The 25,722-nt window shown below is 40.3% G+C and overlaps 1 protein-coding gene across 2 annotated transcripts in view; it reads right to left on the bottom strand.

Annotated features, from left to right (window-relative positions):
• Positions 1-25,722, bottom strand: part of gxylt1b (glucoside xylosyltransferase 1b) — an 87,955-nt gene that overhangs the window by 55,190 nt on the left and 7,043 nt on the right. The window contains exon 2 of one of the 2 annotated variants that reach the window (XM_043709049.2): positions 8,036-8,128. The exons of the other annotated variant lie outside the window; for it this stretch is intronic. Within the exon in view, the coding sequence (XP_043564984.2) occupies positions 8,036-8,128 (93 nt within the window). The remainder of the gene's footprint in view (positions 1-8,035; positions 8,129-25,722) is intronic. 2 annotated transcript variants of the gene reach the window in all.

Raw genomic sequence — 25,722 nt, 5'->3', positions numbered from 1 at the left:
AACATCATGCTGCACTATCATGGGTTAAGGTTAGTGTTACATTTCAGGGTTTAGGCAGAAGAGACATGCCAATTTTCCATCTGTTTTACCATCCAGTTCTAGGGCTTATAGATAGCTGCCGCTCTTTTCTTTGTCTCATGTTCAGCGGAATGGTCTGTATAAAAGTATTTCAGCCTTTCATTCTTGCCATATAGTGATTCATATTTGAATGCATACCCAATAAGTTGACTGACTATTTTTAATTCCCTAATTTAGAGAAAAATGACCAAATCAATTTTTTTTTTTTACATTAAAACTTAACGAAGAGGAGGAATCTTAAAACAAATGGATAATTGTTGGCCAAGGCACTGAAAGACATTCTGTGTTGCTACGGGAAAGTACTGTGGCAGAATCTGAAGAACCAGCCAAGGCCTTTGCTTAATTTTTGACGGGGAAACCTATGAAACTGCAGTAACCCCTCAATGATATGTGTCTCTGAACAATTTTTGATGTAAAAATTGTATTCACATCTCAAACATGACTACCACATCACTTTCTCTCTCAATAACACTATTTCTGCGCTTGAACATTGCAGTGAAAAGGGTCGGAAAAGGATTAAAATCTGAATAAGCTGTTTGTATTGATTGTAAAGCGGTCAGTCAGGTTGATCTCAAGTATGGGTTCCTTGACTGGACCAATAAATCTGGTCCAATCAGAGCTCCATTCGACATAAGAAGTGGTGTGTCAAACACCCTGTTCACTCTGAGGGAGCTGGATCAGTGTCAAGGACTTTCCACATGTAAATAACAGTGATTTGGTGACAGGAAACTGGCCTCTGTGGAGTTATTTCAGTGGTGATAAGAGAAAAGCACGTCCTGATGAAATTTGCTCACAACAAGCATCTTGAGTTGGGATATGCATTTCTGGCATCATGCTGTTATTTGGGAAACTTGCCTCTTTCGATCCTGCTGGGCTCAGGATGTGGAAAGATTGGGAGTATTTTTTTCTGGGCAAATGACATTGGAGCAGAAGGAAAACAACAAATCATCCTCCTGACAGCTTGCAGACCTGCAGCTTTTTCAGTTATTAGGAGTTTAACTTTCCCTGAGGCACCAGTTATTAAAACCTTTCAAGATGGATTTAGTTAAGGAATATCACAACCTCCAAGTTTCCTCTAATCCTGAAACACTATTGGATTTTACTCAGCAATTCGAGAAGCAGGGGAATCTGTATTGGTATTTTTGACAAGGTAAAGATGATTGACAGAAGTGTGTGACTTTGGCTTAACCCTTATCGAGATGCTGAGACCCCATTTGGTATTAATGATGTAACCATGCAAAAAGCAACTACGAGCTGAAGCCCAACAGGACTTCAAACAGGCAATACAACTAGTTTTATCATTGGAAAATTGGCAAGTGGAGCATATGAGCAGCAGGGTATTTCTATGGAATTGGACACCCTCGTCAATCGTATACATACTGTTCTTTCTGCAACTGCCTTGTTAAGTCCATGCTCCCGAACAACCCACCCTCCCTTCCCTGCACCTTCCTCTGCTACTGCAGGAATTGCAAACCTGCACCCACACCTCTCCCCTTACCTCTGTCCAAGGCCCTAAACGAAGCTTCCACATCCAAAGTTTCACCTGCACTTCCACATGTCATTTACTGTATCAGTTTCTCCTGAAGCAGTCTCGTAACATTGGAGAGACAGGATGCCTACTCGCACGGCGTGTCAGAGAACATCTCCAGGACACCCGCATCAATCAACCCCACCACCCAATGGCTGAACATTTCAACTACCCCTCCCACTCCATCAAAGACATGCAGGTCCTGGCCTCCTCTCACCACTCCCCAACCACAGAGGAATAATGCCTCAACTTCTGCCTCGGGACCCTGCAATCCCATGGCATCAATGTGGATTTCACCAGTTTCTCCTCCCCTCACCTTATCCTCATTCCAACCTTCCAGCTCAGCACCACCCTCACGACCTGTCCTACCAGTCCATTTTGCTTCCTACCTATCTGCTCTACCCACTCCTCTGACCTATCACCATTATCCACACCTCCATCCAACTATCGCACTCTCAGCTACTGTCCCCCTAGCCCCACCACCCTCCTATTTATCTTTCCATCCCAAAGGCTCCCAGCCTTATTCCTGATGAAGGGCTTTTGCCCGAAACTTCAATATTCCTGCTCTTTGGATGCTGCCTTAGCTGCTGTGCTTTTCCAGCATCACACCCTTGACCCTCATCAGTCCGACTGAGCTGGGGGAACACCACTTGAGTGAAGGCAAATGCATAGCCTCAGTGAGGTCATGTTCTGAACAGAGTGACTCTAGGTCAATTAGCAGCAAACCCCAAAACAACGCACGGCCAAATGGTTGAAAATTTCAGGTGGTGGGCCAGCAAGCCATTGTTATTGCTGCCAGAATGCAGGCTTGAGACAGCAAAGGAACCCGACTGGACATAAGTTGAATAAGAGACTCATAGGCCAGTATCCAGGAGAGCGCACAGCCTGGTAAATCCACCAATAACTTTACAGATATAAATTTGTAATAATATTACAAATCCCTGCTAGGTCGACTTAAAAGAGGAAAGGCAGTACACCACCCATAGCTTCAGGCCAAATTCAGTGTTGGACTCTAATCCTAAATGCGTATAATTACAACTTATAACATTTTCTGGAAGGCGAAGCAGCAAATGCAAATACATTCAGCTGCCTCTTGCTGGCAGATCCAGTGGTGGTGCCACCGCTAGTGTAAGGGTCCATAAAGGCTGGATACATTTGTAGATACAGCTGACAATATCCAACTTTGGATGCAGAAAAATCCAGTGCTGGCAAAATAGAAATAGTTGGTGATGGTGGGGGAACCCAAAGGGTCATTACAACCAGAATTGAAACCTTTTTGGACCAGAGAGACCAGATCACCAGAATATTATGATTGGAGCAAGATTGATTGAACATCGCCACCAAATTCTGGTGGAACTCCACTGGGATCATCTGGGGGTTTCTAAAATGAAGGTGTTAGCGAGGATTTAGATCTGGTGACCAGCACTGGATGCAGATATAGACTTGTTGTTAGGGCAGTGCCCAGAATGCCAAGATACGGAACTCTCATAAGCACTGGTCACATAACAGTCCATCACTTACCAGTGGGGAACTTGAGCATTTCCTAAAGTTGAATGGCATTCGACATTTAAGGACAGCTCCACATCATCCATCTTTTAATAGTTTGGCAGAAGGAACAAGTCCATACTTTGAAGGTAGGCTAAAAAGAACAGCCTACAGCTTCACTAGATATCAAATTGTCCCAGTGCCTATTGACTATAGGACTACAGGGATAATGCCCGCAGAGTTGCTAATGGGGTGAAGACTCTGCACCAGGTCAAATCTGATTTTCCAGATCTGGGGAGGTGGGGGAGGGAAACGACATCAAGAACACCAGTGCTGGAAACAACACTCTGATAAAAGCGAGAGACAGTTTATTTTAAGGGATGAAGTTTGGTGTAGGAACCATGGGAATGGTCCTGTAAAGGTATGAGGCATGATCAACATGAGCTCAGGTTCAGTGATGTATAAAGTTCTAGAGATGTGACAGTCCTGACCAAGCATGTGGACCACATAAAATCTGTACACACACAAATGGTGCAGAAGCAACATGTGCCTGGCTCTTCAACAGCCTTTACAACTCTTCCAGAACTTGTGAATTCTCCTTCTCTGTCAAGCCACTATACCTCAGAATCTGAGACGGACATGGCAGATGTCACCACCTCATTATCTTTGCCGCCTCAAGCAGAGTTAGAGGAACCTGACCCAGTGCTAAAACGCCCCAGGTGGAGCTTAAAAAAACCCCCGCCTATATCCTCAGACTCAGAGGGGAGGATTGTAGTGATTATGACGAGGTCAGCCAGGTAGACCTCATAGAACGAGAGAATATTTGGCTTTTACCTTGTTCTAATCAGACAACCCTGGCTGACAGGTAAGGACAGGCATTTCAGACATCCTGTTTATTCAGAGCTGGCTGTAATGGAACTGGATCAGTATCACAGACTCTCCATTTGTAAACAAAGAATGACTTGGTGATCAGATACTAGCCTCTGGAGTTATGTCAATGTTTTTGAGAAATGATTTCTTTTTCCTTGAGAACCTGAGGCAAGCTATGTTCAAATGCTGAAACATGGTCGAGTTCAATAATCTCACATTACGGATGTCCTGGTTCCTCAAATTATGTGCCACAACCTCGAATGGGGTCCTAAGCTCAACCTCCTCCAAGACTGCCTTGCATATGCTCCATGGTCTTTTCCTTGCTATTCTTATGCCTCAGCCTCGAAATTGGTGAAAAGTCTTAGAACATAAAACATTCGGCCCTCGATGTTGCACCAACCTGTGGAACCGATCTGAAGCCCATCTAACCTAGACTATTCCATTCTCACCCACATGCCTATCCAATGACCATTTAAATACCCTAAAAGTTGGCGAGTCTACTGTTGTTGCAGGCAGTGCGTTCCACGCCCCTACTACTGAGTAAAGAGATTCTGACATCTGCTCGATATTTATCAGGCCTCAATTTAAAGCTATGGTCCCTCATGCTAGTCATCACCATCTGAGGGAAAAAGGCTTACTGTCCCCCCTTTTTAACCCTCTGATTATCCTGTATGTCTCAATTAAGTAGCCTCTTAACCTTCTAACAAAAACAGACTCCAGTCCCTCAGCCTTTTTTCTTAAGGCCTTCCCTCCATACCAGGCAACATCCTCGTAAATCTCCTCTGACAGCTTCTACATCCTTCCTATGATGCAGTGACCAGAACTGTACACAATACTCCAAATGTGACTGCACCAGAGTTTTGTACAGCTGCAACATGACCTAATGGCTCAGAAACTCAATACTTCTACCAATAAAGGCTAACACATCGTATGCCTTCTTAATAACCCTGTCAACCTGAGTGGCAACTTTCAAGAATCTATACCAGAACACTGAGATCTCTCTGCTCATCGACACGATCAAGACGCCCAATACTCTGCATTCCTGTTACTCCTTCCAAAGTGAATCACCTCACACTTGTCCACATTAAACTCCATTTGCCACCTCTCAGCCCAGCTTTGCAGTTTATCTATGTATTTCTGTAACCTACAACATGCTTCATCACTATCTACAACTCTACCGACCTTAGTGTCATCCGCAAATTTACTAATCCATCCTTCTATGCCCTCATCCAGAGGATTTCTGTAAATGACAAACAACAGTGAACCCAAAACAGATCCTTGCAGGACACCACTAGTAACTGAACTCCAGGATAAATATTCCCCATTAACCACCACCCTCTGTCTTCTTTCAGCTAGCCAATTTCTGATCCAAAACGCGAAATCACCCTCAATCCCATGCCCCTGTATTTTGTGCAATAGCCTACTGTGGGGAACCTTATCAAAATGCCTTATTGAAATCCATTTACACCACATCAACCGCTTTACCTTCATCCAGCTGTCTAGTCACCTTTTCAAATAACTCAGTTTTTGAGACACGATCTACCATTCACAAAACACTATTGACTATCCCTAATCAACCTATTCATGTCTAGAGGATTATTAATCCTATCACTTAAAACCCTTTCCAACACTTTTCCCACAACCAAAGTAAGGCTCATAGATCTATAATTTCCTGGGTTGTCTCTATTCCCCTTCTTGTTGAACAAGGGAACAACATTTGCTATCCTCCAGTCTTCTGGCACTATTCCTGGAGACAATGACGACATAAAGATCAAAGTTAAAGGTTCAGCAATCTCTTCCTTGGCTTCCCAGAGAATCCTAAGATAAATCCCATCTGGCTCCAGGGACTTATCTATTTTTACACTTTCCAGAATTGCTCACCCCTTCCTCCTTACGCACCTCAATCCCATCTAGTCTAGTAGCCTGCAACTCAGTATTCTCCTTGACCACATTGTCAGTATTCACACTAGAAAAAGACAAAGTATTCATTTAGTGCTCTCCCTATCTCCTGACTCCACGCACAACTTCCCACTACTATGCTTGATTGGCCAGAATCTTACTCCAGTCACTTATTCCCAACATACCTATAGAAAGCCTTAGGGTTTTCCTTGATCTTATACGCCAACAACTTCTCATGTCCCCTCCTGGCACCTCTTAGCTCTCTCTTTCGTTCTTTCCTGGCTAACCTGTAAATCTCAAGTGCCTTAACTGAGCCATCACATCTCATCTTAACATAATCCTCCTTCCTCTTGACAAGAGATTCAACTTTCTTAGTAAACCATGACTCCTGCGCTCGACAACTTCCTCCCTGCCTGACAGGTACATACTTACCAAGGACTCGCAGTAGCTGATCCTTGAATAAGCTCCACATTTCAATTGTGCCCATCCCCTGCAAATTCCTTCCCCATCCTATGCATCCTAAATCTTGTTTAATTGCATTGTAATTGCCTTTCCCCCAGTATATACCTGTCCCTTTCCATCACTAAAGTAAACATAACAGAATTGTGGTCACTATCACCCAAGCGCGCACCTACTTCCAAATTGAACACCTGTCCGGGTTCATTACCCAGTACCAAATCTAACTTGGCCTCACCCCTTGTTGGCCTGTCTATATACTGTCAGCAAACCCTCCAAGAAACCTTATCCAGGGTGAAGAGTCAAATAAAGTTTCATGTGCAAATCAATTGATGCTATAAATATACCTGGGGCCTGATGAGAGTCATTCTTACATTTGTGAATATGTGGGTGGTTAGGACAGGATGCTGAGTGGGATTGGACTAACTTTCCTAATTATTACACAATCCATTGTGAAAGGAGACAATATCAACTACATTGTTCTGTTTCAAACATCAGTTTACTTCAGCGGAGGCAGTGGTGGTGAATTTTTAAATTAAAATTTAATGTTTATGTAAAGTTCAGAAAATATTATCAATAGTCAATATCAGGTCAACACAAAAGCAGCATAAAGCTGGTCAGCTACATAATGCCTCAGGCTGTCAGAACTGTCCTATTGCCCTGCTGGCTGACTTGTATGGGCAGAGATGGAGGATATAGAAGAGAAGGGATGATTACAGCACTTAAGTATGCTTCATAGCTGACACGAGAGAATATGGAGAGCGTGGCTGAAATCTATGCAAGTGCATAAATAATAAACTACTTTAAACGCAGTTACTTGTTAGTATATATTAACATGCTGTTTTATTTGAGAGTTTTTTTGTTGGCTTCTGGAATCATATTCATTTCTAAAAGCTAAATGAGGTCACTTTGGATAATTATTTGTCAAACACTGATCTCAGGTCATCCTCTGCTGGCTCTGTCACTCAACTGACCTATTCATTAATTCATTTGAAGGACCTTACCCAATGGTCATGACGACAATTAACTAACAGTTATATATATATATTAAGTTAAGAATAGTTAAGTGGCAAAATAACCCTGGAGTACCAGAGCCAAACAAAATCTCGGAATATTACAAATTGATTCACTTAGAATTTACCTAACAGGCAATGTTAAGGCTCAGAATATGGATATTTTGGTCTTTTGGAGCTCAAAACACTAAAATATTCATAACAGCATAAGTTCATAAGGAGGTAAAACAGCTATTTGTAGCTTGAACACAAGATGGGACTTACACCAGCATTTTGTCCCTGTTTTACAATTATACCTCTGATCTCTTTAGCATGCAATTCTTAAACTGAAATTATTTATTCTGTGCTCTGCACAGGTACAGTTAGCAAAAGACTTTGAACTTAAATTTGCTGGAATAACATACTTAAGAGGCAGTATGGCTGCAATCATGTTGCTCAACAGCTTTAAGCATTTGAAAGATGCTATATGTTACCTCACTACAAAGGTCAATTAGCCTAAATTTCAGTAACAATGCCTCACCACATACAAGATTTATTTGTATTGATGTGAATAAGGATGCACTGTCATGTATCTTACAAATAACTACTTATTGTTTAGGTTCCAAATTCAGGCATTTTTTTTCCTCCACAACACTATAAACACTAATCCCATGAAAACCAGTTAGTATATTACACTATTCTGTATACAAATTACAAGGAAGCCTACCTAAATGCAGATTCCCAAAAGCAGTTCACTGCACAAACACCAGTGGGCAGCATCCAATATGGATTCCAGAAAGAAACAGACACATCCTTACACCTGATTGAATAAAAAGAAAGCAGGCCATGTGTGAAAACAGCTTCTCTTTTTATACAGCAATGTGCAAAAAAATTTCCAAGCATAAAGGAAACATTAAAAGCCTGACCAAATTCAATTTATGCGTGCTAAGAAAAATTATCTAAAATAATTCTATACAAAAACAAATTCTGAAGCTGAAATAAATGCGAAAAAGATCTATTTTTTAAATTCTGATGTCTTTGCTGAATATCTGAAATTTCTGCTATTTGTGAAGCATTTTGAATGTTTACAATTCTTATTTTCCTTCTAAACACGGTATTTAGTTACAAGCTTAGCAGGTTCTTTGAACCATCTCCTGAGAGGAGCACATATCTTTTTCACTTTTTAAAAAAATAAGTAACAAATTCAATTCACAAAAGATGCTGAGACTGAAAATAGAACATGCTGGAGCTGTGGGACATGAGATTATGGGCATCTTTTATGCATCATGACCTACTGAAGAATACTTAATAGGAATTTCTTTAAAGATAGATATACTAAAAAGGATTGGGATAACTGACCACACAGGCACACCACGTTATTAGGTTAGTGTAGGCCAGACATTGAACACGTAGAAGAATGAAAGGTGAAAATTAAAAGCTTCAGATCTTCTAACTTGAACAGGGAAAAGCTTAATTGCTGTTAATAAATCAAAAATCAAGTCTCGCACTCCCACTGAATGATGCATTTGGGAATGTAAGGAGTATGAGAACAAGAATTAAAGACGGTAGAATCATACTTGGCTCTAAAAAAAATTTAGATCCAGTAGTCTGATGTCTAGCCTCATTCATGTCACCCCTGTAACTATAATGGGGGCCAAGAAAACTGAAACAATTAATGATTTTAAAAAATTGGCTGCCAAATTTCACAGATGCCGCTGTTGCAATTCCTTAGTCTAACAAAAATGTTTTTTTAAAAAAAAACAAAATAATTTAAAGCTCCATATGTTTTCAAAGTTTGTGAGAAGATTTGTAGCTCGAGTGCTCGTTGTTGTGGTTCTGTTCGCCAAGCTGGGAATTTGTGTTGCAGACGTTTCGTCCCCTGTCTAGGTGACATCCTCAGTGCTTGGGAGCCTCCTGTGAAGCGCTTCTATGATCTTTCCTCCGGCATTTGTAGCGGTTTGAATCTGCCGCTTCCGGTTGTCAGTTCCAGCTGTCTGCTGCAGTGGTCAGTATATTGGGTCCAGGTCGATGTGCTTATTGATTGAATCTGTGGATGAGTGCCATGCCTCTCGGAATTCCCTGGCTGCGGATTTCATGGATGCGGATCGTTAGCTGTCTTTCTGTTTGTCCTATGTAGTGTTTTGTGCAGTCCTTGCATGGGATTTTGTACACTACGTTGGTTTTTGCTCATGCTGGGCATTGGGTCCTTCGTTCTGGTGAGTTGTTGTCTGAGAGTGGCTGTTGGTTTGTGTGCTGTTATGAGTCCTAGTGTCACAGTAGTCTGGCTGTCAGTTTGGAAATGCTCTTGATGTATGGTAGTGTGGCTAGTACTTTGGGTTGCGGCATGTCCTCATTCCGTTGTCTTTCCCTTAGGCATCTGTTGATGAAATTGTGCGGGTATCCGTTTTTGGCGAATACATTGTATAGGTGTTCTTCTTCCTCTTTTTGCATTTCTGGTGTACTGCAGTGTGTTGTGACCCTTTTGAACAGAGTCTTGATGCAACTTCTTTTGTGTGTGTTGGGTAGTTGCTTTTGTAGTTTAGGACTTGGTCTGTGTGTGTGGCTTTCCTGTATACCTTTGTGGTGAAATCTCCGTTCGGTGTTCTCTGTACCATCATATCGAGGAATGGGAGTTGGTTGTCCTTTTCTTCCTCTCTAGTGAATCGGATTCCTGCGAGTGTGGCGTTGATGATCCGGTGTGTGTTCTCTATTTCTGTATTTTTAATGATTACAAAGGTATCATCTACATATCTGACCCAGAGTTTGGGTTGAATTTGCGGTAAGACTGTTTGTTCTAATCTTTGCATTACCGCTTCTGCTATGAGTCCAGAGATGAGTGTGGCCATGGGTGTGCCGTTGATTTGTTCATATATTTGGTTGTTGAATGTGAAGTGTGTTGTGAGACACAGGTCCAGTAGTATGCAGTCTTTGTTGATAGGTTCAACGTCCTGTTGTCTGTTTTGTATGTCCAGCAAGTTGGCTATTGTTTCTCTGGCTAGGGTTTTGTCGATAGAGGTGAACAGTGCTGTTACATCGAATGAGACCATGTTTTCTTCCTTGTCTATGTGTATATTTTTGATGATGTCCAAGAATTCCTGTGTTGACTATATAGAGTGTCTGGATCCGCTGATCAGACATTTCAGTTTCTGCTGCAGTTCTTTAGCCAGTTTGTGTCATGGTAGCACCCGAGCTACAAATCTTCTCACAAACTTTGAACACCTACGGGCGAGAGACGCTAAGACAAGCCAGGAAATGGGAATCTTGTGCCAACCACCTAAGCGCCACATCCGAACAACTCCGGTTCCTGCATGAATGCCGAAAGAATCGAATCCTTCCACCATGTGTCAGATACAGACCACCAGTCAACAAACCACAAGCCAGGGACACAGCCAGACAGAACGGATTCAGGATGATCCGGGTAATGATTACAGACGCTCACAACAGACTTCACAAATACAGACAAGAAATTGCGTGCCAAAATCGTTAATTTCAAAAACCACCAATCAGGAATGGACCCGGACCATAGAACAGGCCGTCACCATAGGACAGAACAGGACCACACACCACAAAAAAACAGCACTAAAAGAAAAAATGGCCAAGCTAACACACAACAGAGAGGACACCACAACACACACCTGGGTTAGAAACCTCTCCCACAGGCAACTCACAGACACGGAAAGAACAATACTGGCCAAGGGACTCAACTACAACCACAGGGACGCCAAGACAGCAGACTTCCTAGCAGCACTAGAATGCACACTCAGGAACAATGGACTGACAGAAGAGACACAACAAACAGTGAGACAAAGTATCGTACCTCTGATAACAAGGAAAAGACAAAGACAAACACATAATCTCAACACCAAGGAGAGGAAAGCACTAAAAATCACTAAGAAACGACAAGAACATAATCATACTACCAGCAGACAAATGCAGAATGACGTTCATCCTGGACAAAGCAGAGTACATCCAAAAAGCACAACAACTACTTGCAGATACCAACACCTACCAGAAGAGGGGGTTTGATCCCATCCCACAGCTCACCAATAGGATAAACAACACACTGAGGAAACTACAAAAAAACGGACAGATAACCAGGTTTGACCTACAGAGAATGAAACCTGAAAGCAACAACACCCCCAGATTCTATGGACTACCTAAAGTGCACAAACCAAACATCCCACTCAGACCCATAGTATCACTACCAGGGACACCATCACACAAACTGGCTAAAAGAACTACAGCAGAAACTGAAACACCTGAGAATATCCATTGACAAATACTCTTATCTGCCATTCAACCATTCCGAAATCCATATTGCTAATATTAATAATTAATTATTTAGATGACAGAACTAAATATAATATCTCCAGGCTTGCAGATGACACAAAGCTGGATGAGAGGGTGAGCTATGAGGAAGACGCAGAAATGCTTCATTATGATTTGGACAAATTAAGTATGTGGGCAAATGCATAGCAGATGAAGTATAATGTGAATTAATTGTGAGGTTACCATTTTGATCACAAAATCAGAAAGACAAATTATCTCAAATGGTGATAGATTAGGAAAGAGGGAAATGAAAAGATCTTTGTGTCTTTCTACACCAGTCGCTGATATCAAGTAGGCAGTTCAGTAGGCAAATGGAATGTTAGTTTTAATGCCAAGAGGAGTCCAGTACAGGAGCAGGGATATCTTGCTGAAATTGTACACAGTCCTGATAAGGCCACAGCTGGGACTGTGTGCACAGTTTGGGTCTCCTTATTGGCCTTACTACAGAGGAAGTGCAGTGAAGATTTACCAAATTTATTTCTGGGTTTGCAAGACTGCCATATGAGGATAGATTGCGTTGGTTAGAATTGTATTCACTGGAGTTTAGAAGAATGATGGAGAATCTCAAAATTCTTACAGGACTAGATGGGACAAACGCAGGAAGGATGTTCCCGATGACTCGTGGTTCTGGATTTCCCAGTCCACGTCTAAAAATACAGGGTAGGCCATTTAGAACTGAGATGAAGAGAACTTTCTTCACTCAAAGAGTAGTGAACTTGTGGGACTCTCTGCCACAGAAATAGTTTGAGGCCAAAACATTAAAAGCTTTCCAGGAGTTAAATGTGGCTCTTAGCGATAAAGGGATCAAATATATGGGGAGAAAGTAGAAACAGGCTACTGAGTTGGTTGATCAGCCACAATCATATTGAATGGCAGAGCAGGCTTGAAAGGCTGAATGGCCGACTTCTCCTTTATTCTATGTTTCCACATTGCTTTTAATCCACAAGCTCTACTTTTGTTAAGATTCACTTGAGAAAGTAATTTTAAAAAAAGTTCTGGGATTTACAAAATGAAAGAACTGAAACCAATATGCTCCTTCTAAAAGATGAGAGACTGAAACAAACCAGGTCATTTTCAACATATAATTACAGTTACATCACACTGTAAACTTTTGCTATTAATTCAGTGTCTTGCAATCTTATTCTCCACAACCACCTGATGAAGGAGCAGCGCACCGAAAGCTAGTGCTTCCAAATAAACCTGTTGGACTGTAACCTGGTGTTGTGACATTTTTAACTTTGTACTTTTGTTAAGGCTGTTGAGTGGCTCTGTATCAAACACCTCACGCCAACAGCATTATTTTCAAACTGTTATCTCAAACAATTTATGTTAAACATGATTCTCCCAATACAAATCCATGATGGTCCATCTGGCTTCAATTTTGTCCCAATTATTCTTTCTAAACGTTTCAGGTTTAACTGACTGTAGTTGCCGAACTTCACCTGTCAAGTACCTGCCCATTCAAACAATGTGTCTTTGAGCTTTTAAATTTTTACACTATCCTCCCTATATTGCAAGGAAACTGTAATACAGACCTCTGTGCACATCCTCACCCCATCTGAGAAGCACCCACAAACAGCAACATCTTGTTTCTCATCATTTAGCCAATTCTGCACCCACGTCGCAACTGTTTATTTTATTCCATAATTCATGGCAAATCAAATGAATTTTCAAATTTCACGTACACCACATCAACAGCATTACCTTTGTCAACCCTCTATTATTGATTCATGTTAGCTAAACATGATTTTTCTTCAATAACCCCATGCTGGCTAACTAACTTGCATTTGTACACGTCTATTAAAATTTGTGTCAAGTTATCGTTTCTAGCCAAAGTTTCACTAAAGTTAAAGTGACCAACCTGTATTGGCTCAAAGGGATTATGCCCGAAACTGCGACTCTCCTGCTCATCGGATGCTGCCTGACCTGCTGTACTTTTCCAGTGCCACACTTTTCAACTCATCCTTACACCAATTTTGCTTCAAGATGCAATATGTGTAGTTCTGCAGTTCCCTGGCACCACAACTACCCAGAGTCTAAGCAGTTGTCTAAAATGATCACTTTTGGCTCCCTCAATATCTTTGGATCTATCAGGTAGAGTTCTGGTACTTTATGAACAATCCAGTACTTCTTACCATCAAGATTTCTAATATCTAAATTACATTCTCTTTCAACATGGCCTGGGTAGCATCTCACACCTTGGTAAAGACAAATGCAAAAAATATTTAATACCTTAGCTTTGCCTCTGTGTGGAAATTCGCTTTTTGGTCCCTAATCAGCCTCCTTTTACCACTTATTTTTATTATTTATACATTTCCCCAAACGTCTCCCCAGATGTTGGCTGCCAGCCTCTTTTCATACATAATTATCATCAACTGGAGTTGTAGTATAAAGGGCAATTTATATTTGGATTAAGATGATCCCCCATTATAACTCCTTGATAATTTTTGTGCCTCCAATTTCCTTGTCAAACTTGTTTCCCGAAATCAATCCAAATAATTAATGCTCAAAGATATTATAGGTATTTTCTTCTTTAGCGCAAGTCAAATAGATTCTGTCCTTGAGCTTATTGGGGCATCAGCTTTTCCTATTTAGATGTTAATACATATACATTTGATGATCATAAATATTTGTCTCAACATTCAGTTCTGATGTTATTCTATTCTATATTCTAGATGAAATGTTGAGTGGTCTACAATCCATTTAATACTTTTGATTGCTTTTGATATTTGACTTTCTTATGGTGCAGTTTAAAAACCTAGATGTATCATTTGCTCGCAACAATCAACCCTTTTCTTAGCTCAGAATTTCTGGAGATCAAATTCAGAATGTCATTCATGAAACAACTCTTTTGGTTTCCACTTGAAGCCAAACACCTGCTTCATAAATCACTGAAAACCTTAGTGTGATTTTAAAATGAATTGATTTGGAGCAAGTTGAGTTAAAGTCAGGGTCTTCTGTTTCTTCTCTGAATGATGTGTCAGATTTTATATCCTGCCCACTCCCCTACCCCAGCATAAAGATGATAACTTAAAGGATATTGCATTCTAAAGTAAATTTTAAATTAATATTTATATTAATAGACATTTAAAATGTTTTCAATTTGAATCAAATAGGAAATTATGTTTTTGTTAACCCATGTATACTGTGATTCATAAGAATGACATTTCTTATAAACCATATGATATGGTCTGGAGGATACAAAATCATGCTAATAAGTAAATCTATACATTTCAATACAAGCTTCTAGCTCATAGTATGCATCTATTTTCAAAAGGAAAAAGTAAAACCATAATGAAATTTATAACAACTTAAAATGATCTGTTCAATTAGTTTTAACTGTGGAAGCACTCTGCATGTACATGAATTTGCTAATTCGTCACATGCACAGAACTCTTCATACTGCAAGTGCTTAATGGTGAGCAATTTTTCTTTGACTTTCTTCTGGACAGCGGACAGTTGGGAGAACCCATCACGAATATAAATGTCACACTGTTTCACTTTACTGGTGCCTTGTAACATTTCTGATATCACACAGAACAGTCAAGTTCCATGGTGTATTGTAACAACCTTATTCATGTTACAGTCTGCCTGGATACCACAAGTTGAGTTAAACATTTAATAACTGAGGTGCTGGGGTGCAAGGAATTGTTAGATCTTTTGCCTTCATTGACTACTTTTTGAGTGACAGTTGAGGTATTCATTTTGCTGTCTCCAAATTACCCATTTGAAAAGAATTTTCAGCAAGGCATTCACACAGGAGGCAATTTTTATTGTTTCTATTTGTTAAGACTTGACTTCACAATTCTATTCACGGAATGTGGGTTTAATGATGTTAAGTTACTATTCAGCAATTGGAGAGGATTACTTTGGGAAGGACATTTAAAACAATGCCTCGAAGGATGTGATTTATTTTTTCTAAAATAAATCTTCAACGGACAATTGCCTACATGAGAAGTATTTAACTATCATGTATAAGATAAAAGTCCCTTTGAATTTCATTAGGGTCAAGAGATTTGTCTTGCACAATGCTGGTGCATCCTAAATTTTTGGATTGAGTTGGCTGCAAGTCACACACTTGCATGTACTAAAGGGTTCACGTAAAATCAATCAACGATGTAAATATGGCAATGTGATAGGGACTTGTGAAAAAGCAGCACTGCGTATCAGACTCAAGTAACATATCACAAGCCTTCATCAAAATTCATGCTATTATTTGGGAACTTTCATTCTAAAGCAGAGGAAAATTAGGTGTTTGGATTTAGTTCTGTGAAGGTGACCTTTTAAAAAACAAAATCAGTGATAAAAATCATTAAGTTAGTCTGTATCAGTCTGTCTCTGGGAGAAATGCGGTGAATGTACACAACGAAAGTACTCTAATCCTTGCCAGTCAAGTAAGATTTTTAGTGAAGAAGAAAATGTTGCTTCACTTGAGTGTCTGTAAAGAATGTTGCTGGGAAAGGGGTCTAATTTTTCTTTGTGCAAAAATAAGACATATAGTTTGTCAAACTAGGTTTCACTGAGATCTGATTTATTCACTATTGCCATCAGATTACGTTAATAAATAGTGTAAATTAAAGAAAAGGTATATATCTTATGCTAAAACAAAATTACTGGTATAGCAAAAGAAACAGGGGCAAGTAACCAGTTTAGGTCAACATTAGAGGAACAGAAATATCTTGAGCCTTGGAGTAAAGTCAGACAAGATCTGTTTAAGATCACCAGTCAATGGTCAATCCCATCCCTGGCATATCAACAGGTAGCCATTAGAAACAACTGGTGTCTGGGATTAGGAAAAAAAACATAAGCGGTGATTTGCAAGTATGCACGAAAGAAAAAAAGTTATCTATTTTAAAGACAGATGTGGCCAAGAACAGCAAAAACTTCAGGGATAAAGATTTCCTAACCAGGTAAACTTCAAAGCAAAGAGAAAGATCTTTGGAAGCAGAACAACATAGCGTATACAAGGTATCCATGTCCACAGAGTAACCACCATCACTAACCAATTACTCTCAAACTAGGGGTTCACAGCAAAGACAAATGTGAGCTCCAAAGTCTTAGGATTAGCAGACAAATGCACCAGGTTAGTACAATTTTTGTTAATGCAATAGTGGTTGACAAACTAGCATCGAAAACTGTTGATGAATCAGCAAAAACTTTTGAGGTGGTGTTAAAAGCATTTGACATTTACTTCAATCCCAAGAAAATCTTCCTAATAGAAAAGGGCATGGTTTAACCAGAGAAGTGAGAAACTGCCGAATCTGCCAGCACTTCTATAAATGACAAAAGCAAAATACCACGACTGTTGGGAGCTCCAAAAAAATGAAAACAAAGTGCTGCAAGTTTAGCAGTGTCTATGGAGAAAGAAATGGAGATAATGTGTCAAATTTGAATACACTTCTTCGAAAGATTTAATCAATTAGTTAATAATTCTAAGTATATCATAAGGAAGAATGTCCATCAGGGAAAGCAAAATGTTGTCACTCTGGGAAAAATAAAACAGGCAATTTTAATAAATATTACAAGTCTGGAACTACTCTAAAACAAGATGACAAAAAAAATCTGATAACACATTAATTCTAAGATTTGAGATTTTTAAAAATAAGCTAATTAGCAGATTTCCTGGGAAAAATTAAGGACCCAGACAAGAAGTCCTAGTCCGTGACATGAGAGGCAAAAGGCTTCAAAACAATATTTAAGCTAGATATGACAGCAACAGTTTGTTTTAGTGGATTATTTAAAATGGCATCACAAGAATTTAAATTCAGCAAACCAATCTTAGAATCACAGCATTCCCACAAGGCACCGACTCTCCGAAGAGCATCCCACTCAGACCCACTCTCACCCCATGTACCCCCATAATCCTGCCTTTAACATGGCTAATCCACCTACCCTGCATATTCCTTTATACTATGGAGCAGTTTAGCATGGTCAATCCAACTAACTTGCACATCTTTGGATTGTGGGAGGAAACTAGAACACCTGGCAAAAACTGAATCCCTGGCACTGACAGGCAGCAGTGCTATCTATTGTGTTGCCCAATATTACATTACAAGGACAAGGAGGGCCACATCTGGAAGGGCATTTACATCACCACACTCTTTTTGTTGTAAATATAAGAATTATTGAAACACAACATTACACAATGAGTAAATGCCTTTCTTCAGCAGAAAAATGTGATTAGTTGGATCTTCTGTAGGAAGATTAAATCACACTGCAAAATGTCACACTTGGTTTCGAGGTGGAAGCTTATTCACCAACGTTAGTTAATATTTTACCAACCTCACAGAGGTTAGTTAGATATCTGATAGAACAATTGAATGATCGTGACTGTCAAGCCAGCTAACTTGAACACCTTCCAGTCACTAAAATGTTAAGAAAATATTATGAGCAGCAGAAACACTGAACAATAGTGGATGACCTGTAAGTTTAGTAAGAGATTTGTGATCCTGAGATCTAAGAAAGATACCGTCTTCCAAGAATCCACGAAGGTCACCTCGACACCAAAAATGCTGAGCAAGAATATAATCATTAGTATACCGGCATGTGACCTCAGCAGCCATAGAATATTTTATTGCAGAACGCCATACTTGTGTCGTAAATAATTAAGTTTTCACTGGTGGGTGGCAGGTGGATAGGCGGCCTTATTGAAGAAGTTTATAGAATAATGAGGGGTATAGATAGAGTTAATGTTAGTTATTTTCCCCTTCCCATCCTCCCGTCAAGATGGGGGAATTTCAAGACAAGGGGGCACTTTTTAAAGGTGCGATGAGAAATGTTTAAAAAAAAAAGACATGGGGGCATTTAAAAAAAAAATACACAGTAGTTCGCATGTGGAATGAACTTTATTTTGTAAAGATGTGGTTCAGACCTAATTGAACGGTGGAAAATCATGCTCATGTAAAATTGGAAGAAAAGAAAAACCAGTAAGCAAAGGGATTTTCCCGGAGACATTAAGCAAAAACCCTATTAGGGCAGAAAGTATAGACAAGTTTCCGACAAGCTGGATGCAGAATTACCAAACAATGGAAGGACCATGATTACAATTCGTTAAAACAACAATTCGGATTTTAGAAGAAACAAGAGAGATACAGAGAGAGGTCTTACATGACTTGAATGCAAAAGGCGTAATCAGTAGGAATACTATCAAAATTGGCAGCTTGAAATACATCACCTGAAACTGCTCAAAGACATCAACAGAAATGATCTTTCTAGGCTAGCAGGAAGAGAGAGACAACCTCTTAAATTAAGATTTCAGGGCAGTTATGATGAGAATGTAAGTAGTTAAATATTTTTTGAAAATCACACTTAGAAGGAGATGTGAAGTATGGGGAGTTTTGTTTTTTCTTCACTCATTGGATGGAGGTATCACTGGCTAGGCCAGCATTTAGTGCCCACTCTAATTGCCCAATGGACAGCTATCAGTCCGGAGTCACATCTAGGCCAAACCAGGTCACGCTGGCAGATTACTTTCTCTCAAATACAGATGTGCTTTTACAACAATTGCCAATGGTCACTATTTATTTAGCTGGTCCCAGAACAGTAGACTGGGGTTCTGGCTTACTAACTCAGTGACATCACCACTACACTTTCTCCCTCATACTATGATAGAGTAGGTTGAGAAGTTAATGGAAGAGTGGGACTGACTCTAAATACTACTGGATTCCAATATCCCGATGGGCAAGAGGATCCTAACTAAGCAGACAGTTAATTTTGGCTGATTATGGCATAACTATATTCCTAGTAAACTCAAAATTTGTCAACCCAATTCCTTGACCTGAAACATCAAATAAATTAGATTAGATTCCCTCCAGTGTGGAAACAAGCCCTTCGGCCCAACCAGTCCACACCGACCCTCCGAAGAGCAACGCACCCAGAAACATTCCCCTACATTTACCTCTGATTAATGCACCGAACACTACGGGCAATTTGCCATGGCCAAATCACCTAATCTGCACATCTTTGGACAGTGGGAGGAAACCAGCACACCTGGAGGAAACCCACGTAGACACAGGGAGAATGTGTAAACTCCACACAGACAGTCGCCCAAGGCTGGAATCAAACATGAGGTGAATTAAATTCATAAATGGTTAGAACCAAAAGAAAAGCAATGCTGCGAATGGGTGCTAAAGAGAGATCCTTTTTCTCTAAAATTGCTAAGAATTCTAATTGATTAATTTGTTCACTTGAAAGTCAATCTACACATATTTGGAATTCTCTTGTGAAGTGGATGTACATCTGTGCTGAACCTTTGCATAACTCAATTTCTAAATCAGATACTGAAAACAGTTAAGAGAGGTCCAATCCTATCCCAGAGAAAATTGTTCCAATTATTATTATTTTAAATCATTAAATACAAGTTGTTCGTTGTCAATTCCTTCTTGGGATATTATACCTCTTCCAATAATAATTACACTAAAAGGAGAGATGCACAGTCCACAGGTACTCAGCTATAGCTATAATCAAGCAGATTCTGTCCCAGCACTGTTCACCAACTCTCAAAGGAGCAACAAATACCATGGCCAACTTTCCAACTTACTCTTAGTATTATTTAATAGACTTAATCAGTGGAGCAAGGAGTAACAAAAATTAAAATAATTTACCATTTCAGTCAGGTTTTATCATCTCTATCAACATTGGCACAACCAATTTTTTCTTTCCAGTACCAATGTAACATTTTTTTTTAAACCCGAAAATTGTTCCTCTACAATTGTAGCTCTATAATGATTAGATCCTGAACTGGGTTATGACCTCATCTTATGAGCTCATTTATACTGTCAGAGATGTACAGTACAGATACAGACCCTTCGGTGAAACTCATCCATGCTGACTAGATATCCTGACTTAATCTAGTGCCATTTGAAAGCATTTGGCCCACATCCCTCTAAACCCTTCCTATTAGTATACCCATCTCGATGCATTTCAAATGGTGTAATTCATTTAATTAGCCTCCACCACTTCCTCTGGCAGCTCATTCCATACACGTACCACCCTTTGCATGAAAATGTGTCCCTTAGCTCCCTTTTAAATCTTTCCCTTCTCATCCTAAACCTACGCCCTCTGGTTCTAGACTCCCCCAACCCAGGGAAAAGACCTTGTCTATTAACCCTATCCATGCCCCTCATGATTTTATAAACCTCTATAAGGTCCCCCCTCAGCCTCCGATGCTCCAAGGAAAACAGCCCCAGCCTATTCAGCCTCACCCTATATTCAGCTTCAAACCCTCCAACCCTGGCAACATCCCTGTAAATCTTTTCTGCACCCTTTCAAGTTCCACAACATTCTTTCTATAGGAGGGAGACCAGAATTGCACACTTTTAAAATAGAAAAGATATTAAACTCCTGTTATTTACGGAAGAACAATGCCACAAGATTCCATGGCTCCAAACAGAGGAACTATTGTTGTTCAACAGTCAATAAAGCAAGCATTAAGTACCATCTGTCCTATATTCCAGAGTCAAACATGAATGAACAGGTGAATGGTGTTCAAATGATAGATACAACTAAGACAGATCCTAGAGGTTAAGCAGTCTACTCAGTTTTTCATGATCACTGTTAAAATCAATTCCTCTCCTACTAGGAACTAGTGTGAACCCCAACCAGCAGCACCCAATCAACTCAAGTTCCATAGGCACAGTCATCACAAGTGCATCACATCTGCAGAACCTGCTCAGCTCAGGACAGATGGGTCAATCCCATGGTAGCACCTCTATCAGAGTCCACTGGCCATCCAGTCAGCACTCTCCTCTCAGCATGAAATGATATTCCTTTTACATAGGTATTCTTGCGAACGGCCTGATGAAGACAAAGTGAAAAGCTTCAACAAAACATACATTTATTCAGCAATTATTTTTGTATTGCTAAATTATATTTTATTCCTAAAAATTCTTATGTACAGACAGATGCCAAAGCAGTTCTGCACAGTCTTCGCATACAAAGAAAAAGAAACCAAACACTGGAATTTGACATTTCCTGCAGTTGCAAAAACCAAAGGCAGTTCCTATTCATGCAGGACAATTTCCATACATTTTGAGGCAAAGGGAGAATCTGATAACTAAATGGACTCATCTTGTACTTCAGCAGAAAAACCTTAGACTGATTTTTCCCCACTGTGCCTTGGCAGCTGGCCCAAACTTTAGTACATCGCTCAGCGCATAGTGCTGCTCTTGGAATGTGCCAGACTGAAAATCTTGGTTGAGGTCAATTCTATGCGCTGAAAGAGCAACAAGTTTTAGGCAGACCAAACAGCATCTTTCAAAGTGATAGTCCTCCAGGCGCAGTTGATGTTTGTCATAGTACACATCCTGGGGAACAGAGTGTAGAGCACAGATTCCTGCATCACAGATCTGCTCAAGGTGAACCTCAAAAACCAGTGCACCTCTCTCCAGACCTCCTTTGCATAAGCACATTCCAGAAGGAGATGTGTGATTGTCTCTAAGCACCCCCCAGACAACTACTTCAAGGGCAGTATGCAGTGACAGAGAGCACCCTGGCATATATGAAGAGCTTACAGGTTCTCACAAACACCCAAATTACATCTTATTTTTGTTGGAAATTTCTGGTGACGAGGCATTCTGCCAAATGACTGACAGTCTGCTCAGAGAACCATCCAACGAAGCGGAAGATGGCTCAAGGGGCTCTGGTGGTGCAGGCTTGGGGAATAGGCCAGATCTGCACCACATATAGCTACATAGAGTACTTCATACTCGATCATCAGGATTTTACCTGCAATGGAGAAGGAACGGTGCTCCCTTCTGTCCAGATTCCGCCTCGCCTTGACAATACCCTCTTCCCAAGTTTGACATGCCCCAGCCCCTCCAAACATATCAAGCACCTTCCAAATGGGACCTCATGGTGAGGGGATTATTTAAAAAAAAAAAATGGTTGACCCAGTTCCCAAAGTACATGCCTTGCTCTTGCTTTGCCTTTCCTGAAGAAGGGCCTGTGCCCGAAACGTCGAATCTCCTGTTCCCTGGATGCTGCCTGACCTGCTGTGCTGTTCCAGCAATAAAGTTTCAACTTTGATCTCCAGCATCTGCAGACCTCACTTTCTCCTCCTTGCTTTGATTTACCTTGGCTCTAACAATACTCAGGTTCTGTACTACCAAAAAAAAAAATTTGTTTTTAAATTTGCTTCATCTTTCATCTGCTTCTTGCTCCATTAAACAATCCAAGCCACAGTTACTGTAATAATCATAGGAAATGCTGTCCTATCTTGCTTTGAGTTTGCATTTGCAAGTGCAGTAGTTAGCATATTTCACAATGAGTAATTTTGAGAAGATTTGTAGCTCAGGTTGATGTTAACTATATAAGTTAGCTTGAAGCTTGGTTTTCAGACGTTTTGTCACCATACTTGGTAACATAATCAGTGAGAGTGTCTAGTGGAGCACTGGTGGTATGTCCTGCCTCTCTATTTACATGTCTTGGTTTCTTAAAGGTGGGTGATGTCATTTTCACTTTGTTTTTTCAAGGGAAGGTAGATAGGGTTTAAATCGATATGTGTATTGATGGGAGTTCTGGTTAGAAGGCTATGCTTCTAAGAATTCATGTGTGTGTCTTTGTTTCACCTGTCCTTGGATGTGTGTTGTCCCAAAGTGGTGTCCTTTGTCTGTATGCGTAGAAACTAGTGATGGTGGGTCGTGTCTTTTGGTAGCCAGTTGGTGTTCATGTATACTAGTGGCACGTTTTCTGCTAGTTTATCCAATGCAGTGCTTTTTTACAGTTCTTGCGTGGTATCTTGTAAATGATGTTAGTTTTGCTGGTGGTATCGAATGGATCCTTTAGGTTCATTAGTCGCTGTTTAAGTGCATTGGTAAGTTTGTGGGCTACCATGATGCCCAGGGGTCTGAGTAGTCTGGAAGTCATTTCACAATCTTTCCTGTAAAGCAAAGACATCCCATCTAGGGATGCTCACATGGAGATTACAGAACTGCTTCTGAAGTCTCTCGATAGAGAAGGTCTCATGCTGAGAGTATTTCTCCCTGTTCTCCTCCACTTTCCTCTTCTTCCAACAGTAATATGACAGAAGCATACTTCAGGATCATACTTCATTCATACTTCAGTGAGGCCAGTTTTGTATTCAATCTTCAGTCAACATATAAAACTTCAGAAAATACAGAAATTGCACCTACAGTTAGCCTATGAATAATCCACATTCCTTTTTTTGGAACAGATAGCTGTGCGAAATTAAAGGTGTTGAGAATAGGAAATTGGTAGCTTCAAATCAGCATTGCACTCATTTGTCTTATATCACATTGTTGGATGACACTGGAATTGATTAAGCTTGCATGCGTCGATCCCTAAAAAATATTAGCAGTTTCTCACAGGGATCCATCAAAATTCTCTCTTTGTTTTGGCTCAAGAGTGTAAAACTTATTTATTGAGTTTTACCGAGAATTAAATTTCCTAGCAAAGATTTCAAAATAGAATCATTAGAGATTTGCTAAGCATGTAAAATAATTAACTAAATATAAGCATTTGTGAAGCTCTTGATTATTTTCAACAGCTTATGAAAGGCATGGAATTAGATCTTATGTAATATATATTGCAATGCAAGTTCACCATGAAAGCATGCTTTAAGACAGGACTATCAGTTGCATTCCTTTACACTTGTTCTCAAGTCCTGCTTAATAAAATCTAAGACCTTGTGTCAAAATTAGGAGATTTTGTCCCACTGTCCAGTCAAGCAACAGCCCAATAGAATTATACCTGTGCATCTTTGTACTATAGGAGGAAACCAGAGCACCCAGAGGAAACCCACAGACACAGAACATGCAAATTCCACTCATTCCAAGGTTTCAAACAAACCTGGTGTCCCTGACACTCAGGCTACACGACTAACTACTGAGCCACAAGGGAATCCTCAAATAGGACTCATGACAAATGAAATCTCAAAGGTAATGAGGTGAAACACAAACAAGAAAACTTGTAACTTATTATCATAAAGTGCACTACCACCCTTCCTTCTCAGCTAATGAATCAATTCTCCACGGCAAGTCGTGAGGGAATTGAAAAGAGGGGAAAATCCATTTGACCTTGTCTTCACTAATCCATACCATAGATACATCTATCCATGACAATCGTGGTAGGTCAGTTTTTGGGGTGATGAAATCCTGTCTTTACATTGCAATACCCTTTACATTGTGTTATGTAGCACTACTACTTTTCTAAATGAAACAGAACTAAATCACATTTAGCAACTCAAAACTGGGCATTAATGACACACTATGGGCCATCAGCAGCATAATTATATTCAGCCACAATCTGTAAGCCCACAGCCTAATATAGGGTAGCAGAGGATATCGGCACCAGATACACGAGAACACCTCCACGTCTCTCTTCAAACCACTCACCATCCTGACTTGGAAATATATCACCATTCCTCCAGTGTCACCAGGTCAAAATCTTGCACTCTTTTCCTTACGAGATTGTGGATCTACATGCAACACGTGGACTGTAGCATTGCAAGAGGCAGCCCATCTTTTCAAAGGCAACAAGGAATGGACAATAAGTTGGCGTAGCCAGCAACATCCACATCCTGAGAATGAAAAATCTTTTTGAAATCCCTTACCTCTTCTATTTCGACAGGAGAGCATTTCTAGAGCAGCATCAGGCACACCTAAAATTTGTATCGACCTGGTGAAATTACAATGTAGGACTATTTGCATGACGGAGAACAGAAGCAGCATGCAATAGACAGGACTAAGTGATGGCACAGCCAGTGGATCAGATCTAAGGTCTGCAGGCTTACAGTTTCCCATTGTGAATGGTGCGCGTGATCAAACAACTAACAGAAGGCAGAGGCTGCAGAAATATCTTCGTCCTCAACAATGCGGGGGCATGGCACATCAATGCAAAAGGGAAGGCTAAAATATTTGCCACTATCTTCAACAAGGCACGCAGAGTGGATAATCCACTTCCTCCTGAGGCCCTCCCCCAACAACACAGATGGTCTTTAACCATTTCAATTGAGTCCATGTGATATCAAAAAATGGCTGAAGCGCCTGGATACTACAAAGGTCATGAGCCCCAGTATTCCAGCAGTTGTACTCAGGACTGGTTCTCCAGAACAAACCGCATGTCCCT

This window comes from Chiloscyllium plagiosum, unplaced genomic scaffold (genome assembly GCF_037043375.1).
Source record: "Chiloscyllium plagiosum isolate Xiang-an unplaced genomic scaffold, Cpla_swu_hap1 HiC_scaffold_19, whole genome shotgun sequence".
Taxonomy (NCBI): domain Eukaryota; kingdom Metazoa; phylum Chordata; class Chondrichthyes; order Orectolobiformes; family Hemiscylliidae; genus Chiloscyllium; species Chiloscyllium plagiosum.
The sequence above is the reverse complement of the archived record's forward strand: the minus strand, read 5'-3'. Positions and strand labels throughout refer to the sequence as shown.